This window comes from Apium graveolens, chromosome 10 (genome assembly GCF_009905375.1).
Source record: "Apium graveolens cultivar Ventura chromosome 10, ASM990537v1, whole genome shotgun sequence".
NCBI lineage: Eukaryota > Viridiplantae > Streptophyta > Magnoliopsida > Apiales > Apiaceae > Apium > Apium graveolens.
The window spans coordinates 96,265,686-96,270,813 of record NC_133656.1 but is presented as its reverse complement, the minus strand read 5'-3'; the positions used below and the strand labels follow the sequence as shown (position 1 = coordinate 96,270,813).

At 34.8% G+C, this 5,128-nt stretch overlaps 1 protein-coding gene across 1 annotated transcript; it reads right to left on the bottom strand.

Moving 5' to 3' along the window:
- Nucleotides 1-1,486: 1,486 nt before the first annotated feature.
- On the bottom strand, nt 1,487-4,801 carry LOC141690343 (O-fucosyltransferase 20-like). Its single transcript, XM_074495131.1, has 6 exons — nt 3,999-4,801; nt 3,504-3,672; nt 2,820-2,909; nt 2,413-2,696; nt 2,055-2,313; nt 1,487-1,961 (listed from the first exon to the last, which is right to left on the bottom strand). The coding sequence occupies exons 1-6, from the start codon at nt 4,649-4,651 to the stop codon at nt 1,725-1,727; spliced, it is 1,692 nt and encodes a 563-aa protein (XP_074351232.1). The 5' UTR covers nt 4,652-4,801; the 3' UTR covers nt 1,487-1,724.
- Between the last annotated feature and the right edge of the window lie 327 nt (nt 4,802-5,128).

Below are 5,128 nucleotides of genomic sequence, written 5' to 3'. Positions count from 1 at the left end.
ATGAAAATAGAGATGATTCATTAGTCAGTATAATTGTGTCGGACTAAGATAAATCAATACATAATATTCATCCGGGCTAAAAAAATATAATTGCTTCATGATAAATCAAAATTAAAATAAGAAAATAACTATACCGCAAAATAAAATAATATGTACTTTTGTTCGAGTTAACATATATTTTTTATAATTGAAACATAAATTTTTTATTATTGATCGTGGTTTAAACAAATTAAGCCAAAATAAATTTGAATATAATTAGTTAGATTTGTTCGGTATATCAAAGTAAACATAATTCGTTTACAATTAATGTGAGTTAAAATTTATCTTTATTTAAAACATAATTATCTTTTGTCAATACACCTATGAATTTGAACATAATTAAATATTTCAATCCGTGATATTTATTTAAAAATTAAAATTTTACTAAATTATATACATACATATTTAAAATAATTATCAAATCATTTTATCAAAAATTTCTAATAAATAAATTTCAAAACTTAAAATTTTCACTTCATATTGAATTTAAAAATTATTTTAATAATATTGAATTTTCACGGGTTTTAGGTAGTATACCCTAATACAAAAACTTGAAGACATCAAAAGGCCTGAAGAAAGCTAAAACTCCGCAGGCAATCCCAGCTTAGGCATCAAGGTAAGTACATATTTTCCGCGCCCTCTACCCCGATTGGCCTTCTTCCTGAACAGCAGGCTCTTAAACTGTTGGGAGGAGCATCAGTAGTTACTTCGGGATCGGGAAGTCGGATTGGCAAAAGGGGGCAGGAGCAGCCAAGCCCATCACAACTGCAGTTGAGGTGTCATCATCATCATCATCATCATCATCTGTTATGGTACCCTTTCGAACCGGATAGACCAGTCTTTCTTGGGGAGCAGCATCTGCTTCAATCACAGACAAAGAAACATAGCTATTAACCTGCTTTAGAGGTTATTAATGACATCATTGCCGGGTTTGAGTGAACTCTCTATACAGTTGGACAGTTGATGTTCATTCCATATTCTTCATTTCTGTCCTCCCTATCTTATACCTGCTTATATTGTTTCAAAATATACCGCTGGCATTCGGACAGTATGGTGTTTTATCATGCGTGCTTCCACTCAGTTCAAGACTGTTACAATTCTTGTTCAAAGTTTGATTGGCTTCACGGAAGATGTAGATATCTTGGTATTCCATTTCTAAACAAGGACACTCCGACGTCTTGCACTTAAATGCATGTTTTGCTAGAAAAAGGCTACCTGAGAATTTTAACTGAAGATCTTGTAATCATAAAACTTGCAGGAAGTAATTTTAATTTGTATATACATTTTACATAGTACATGGTAACATGGTACCCTACAAAAAATGAATTGAATAAGTATATATTTCATATTCCGTTGTCAGTAAAAAAATGAATAATTATAAAATATAATATTAATGAACGCCCTCCCCTTCTTTGCCCCCCCCCCCCTCTCTGGCCTTCAGCTCCAATATCCGACCACTTTGATGAATGAATTGCAGAATCAATGTGAAATTCCACCAGCAAACATGTATATCGTGTAGTTGCAGCTTTCGAAATTGCTGTCTTGAAAATAGATTTCAACAAGCCTTACTGCTGAGTTTCGGATGTGTTCGGGTTGTTTAACAGGCGACTGTTAGTTGAGTTGCTTGTTACTTCCTCGGTGATAATTTCTCGATAATGCGATCTTAATGCAATTTTCTGGGATTATCACAAGCTCGTATATCTACTTGAATCATTTCTCATACATTCGGGGATTGGATATTTTGTGACATCCCTTCCTGCTTTACTGGTTCTCAGTTCTGGCTGCCCCAAAGAATCCCGATGCAAGTCCATTATGATCCTATTGAACTCTGCTTCGGGGAGCGAAGAATTTAGAAAATAAGGAACCATCTGTCTCTTGTTTGGGATGATTGTCTTTTTGTGACCTGCATAGGCTCTGTGTCCCTGTATGAAACAAAGTAGAATTATCAGAGAGCAGTTCACGGAAGTTGCAGGATTAGGGAATTTTGTTGCCAATGGCATTTATAGTGTAAGTACCTGGATTGCATGGCCCATATTGCCACCATGAGAAGGCATGAAAACATCACTATTCTCGGAAACCATGTAATCAATGGCAGCCAATATAGAGGCTTTATTTGCAAAAGGCTCAAGTTCCCCAGGCAACGCAAGGTCATTTTTGTTGTAAAAATGAGGGAATTCTTTCGTTAATGGAAGAAGGGCTTCTTTCCCACCAAATGGAGTGCCTCCAGCCCAAAAGATCCTCACATTTTTTGGTGCACCAAGAGCTTTAAGCAACCTTCACATCAAAGTAAATAAATGAATAACCCTGCCAAATTATGATTTGACATAAAATAGTAGAAATTATAAAAGCCAATCATATATCGTAGAAGCCTACCGAGTGACATCCAAGGCATTTAAGGGGCAGAGACCAGCAAGCTTCCTGTCATGGTAAGTCATATTCGATCTTGATGTTAATAGCTCAGGTCTTAGCTTTCTCTCATTGCTTATCACCTCATCATATTCTTGGCTTAAACCAGGAAGGCAGCCTGTCCTGACCCATACATCCTTTTCCATACGCAAATGAAGTGCAAGATAAGGCCCTTTGCTCTGTATCCTCTCAGTAAGTTTATTACCGAGATCCAAGATTGGTGGAGCAAATTTTAGGGCATGAAAAGCAACCTACAAGATCAAAAACAGAATAACATCCCAAAATTAGACTGCAGTGTCAACTAAACCAAAACCTAGTAACCGCTTAGCTTCATTTCGAACTTAAATATTGCATTCAAGTAGAGCTTGTGGTACCTTGCATCGAAGCTTTTGAAGATCAGAAGGGAGATCCTTTGATAACCTTGAATCTAAACCACGTAAGAGCAGAACCCCTTCACGCCTCATCTGCAGAAACCAACAGAAATTATGTCAGCACGATTCAACCAATTAGTATATATGCATGTACACATTAATGATAGTATATAAAACTTCCGATATATTAGTTTAATGAAACATTCTCATTATTTTGAAGAAGCCTATAACTCGAAGCAGTGAGAATTCACGACCACATAAGATGTTAATGAAAAAATATGTTCATCGTCCAGCAAAAGATGCAAGGTAAATAAGCCAATAATTGGTAAAAATAGACTTTTTAATTTGCTTCCATGGATGAGTTACAGTTTGTACCTCTTCTATTACTTCCTAATTTTGAACTCCACTAGTTACTTCCAAGAACCAGTTACATAAATTTAAACATTATGAGTATAGCTTTATATTTATTTCACCTTAGTTGTTGTCCATAAGGCATTTAAACAATCACATCTAACTTCCCAGAATACATATTAATAACCAACTAGCATTCATGAACTCATTGATGAAGCAGACAGCTACCAAAAAGTTTGGTTTCTCATACTCTTCAAAACAGTCCCGCAAACAATAACAGCAATTTTTAAAAAGAAACCTATATATTTACTAATTGAGAAGGACAGGGTACCATACCCGTCGAAGATAGCGTGCACGAATCCATTGAGGCGATACATGAAGTGGAGTATGTTTTTCCTCAACTGGCCTTGACATCACATGAGTAGATGGCAATGATGAAATTATTCTTACATCATTAGCCAACACACTCTTAAAGTGCTCCACATCAAAGATATCAGAAAATTCACTGCATCCAGAAAAAGGACATCACGAAACAACATTACTATCTCAAATAGCCAACCAATGAATCTAAAATAAGCAAAAATAATTGACATTCGACTATAATTGAACGAACTTTTACCATAATTGTCAAGAACATATAAATGGATAGTTTTTAAATTTAATATCAAATTGACTGTACTGGCATAATAAACATAGTCATACACACTTGCAAGCTCAAACCATCAAATGAAATAGCTAAATGAACATAAACAGCAACAATGCACAAATCAATTAATAGTTAAGCAGATTAAGCAATAAAACTGCGTAAAATCTCGAAAAAAAAGTACAAACCTTTCATCTCCCCAAATGACATTGACTTGCAAAATAGGAACTACCAAAGCAGCTCCAAGAATCCTAGCAATGACCACAGCATCAACAATTTGATTCCTCTGTTGATTCATACCACCAGAAACAACTACAACTAAATACTTACTTCTATCCTTCATAATCCCCACACTATCTTTCACATATTCTCTACTAAAATCCAAACAAGGCCTATAGCCTAACCCATCAGGCTGCTTCCAAAACTCAATCTTTTCTTCACTTTTCTCCATTTTTACTTCCAGCCCCCCATTTTTAAGCCCATTTTTCAAGACCCCATTTGTCATAACTGATGATTGAGGCTGAAAAGTCAAAAGCCCATTTGACAAAACTGAAGAATCTTGCTGTAAATTTGAAGAACAAGGGTTTGGCGTAAAAGGGACAAAAGGGTCAATATTGTACCACATCTTGAGCATACCCAGAAATCCAAACAAGAAAATCAAAAAAAAATAGAATCTGGGGTTTTTGAAAATCTTGAAAGTAGAGGCCTTTGGAGCTTTTTTAGGTGAGAGCAACAAACTTTGAAGACTAGATGGTGTTATAATCTGAGATGGTACTGAAATAAAGCATTGTTTCTTGTTCTTGTCATCTTTATTCTTGGATTTCAACATGATCATACACATGATTCTTCTAAAATTACACCTTTTTAATCTCTCTTTTAAGAAATATAGATACAAATATAGATATAACTTTCTTGATTGCTTTTGAAGGAGAGGAAAAAAATGAAAGAATGAAGAAAAAATGAGAGTGTTTTTGAATCCGCGTTTGGTGTTTAAAAAGAGACTATGACTGTGGTCAGAGGAGGTGCGTTGATTATATAGTGTTTAAATCTAAGTGGGAATTAATTATTGTCTTGTTTTTTTATTTTATTTAATTTTTGTTGGGGATTTTTAAATTGAGAACTTGACAAATAATAATATGCTGTTTTTTTCTGGGGTCAATTGAATTATTGAGTTTGATTATTATTAGGTGATTTGACAGTTTAGCCCATGAGGTCGTTGAATTCATTTGTGGCTTAATTAATTCATTAGTGTTGTTTTCTCTACGGTACACATTTTGTGACTGTGTACTTCAACAAGGAGATTCTACTTTTGTAAATA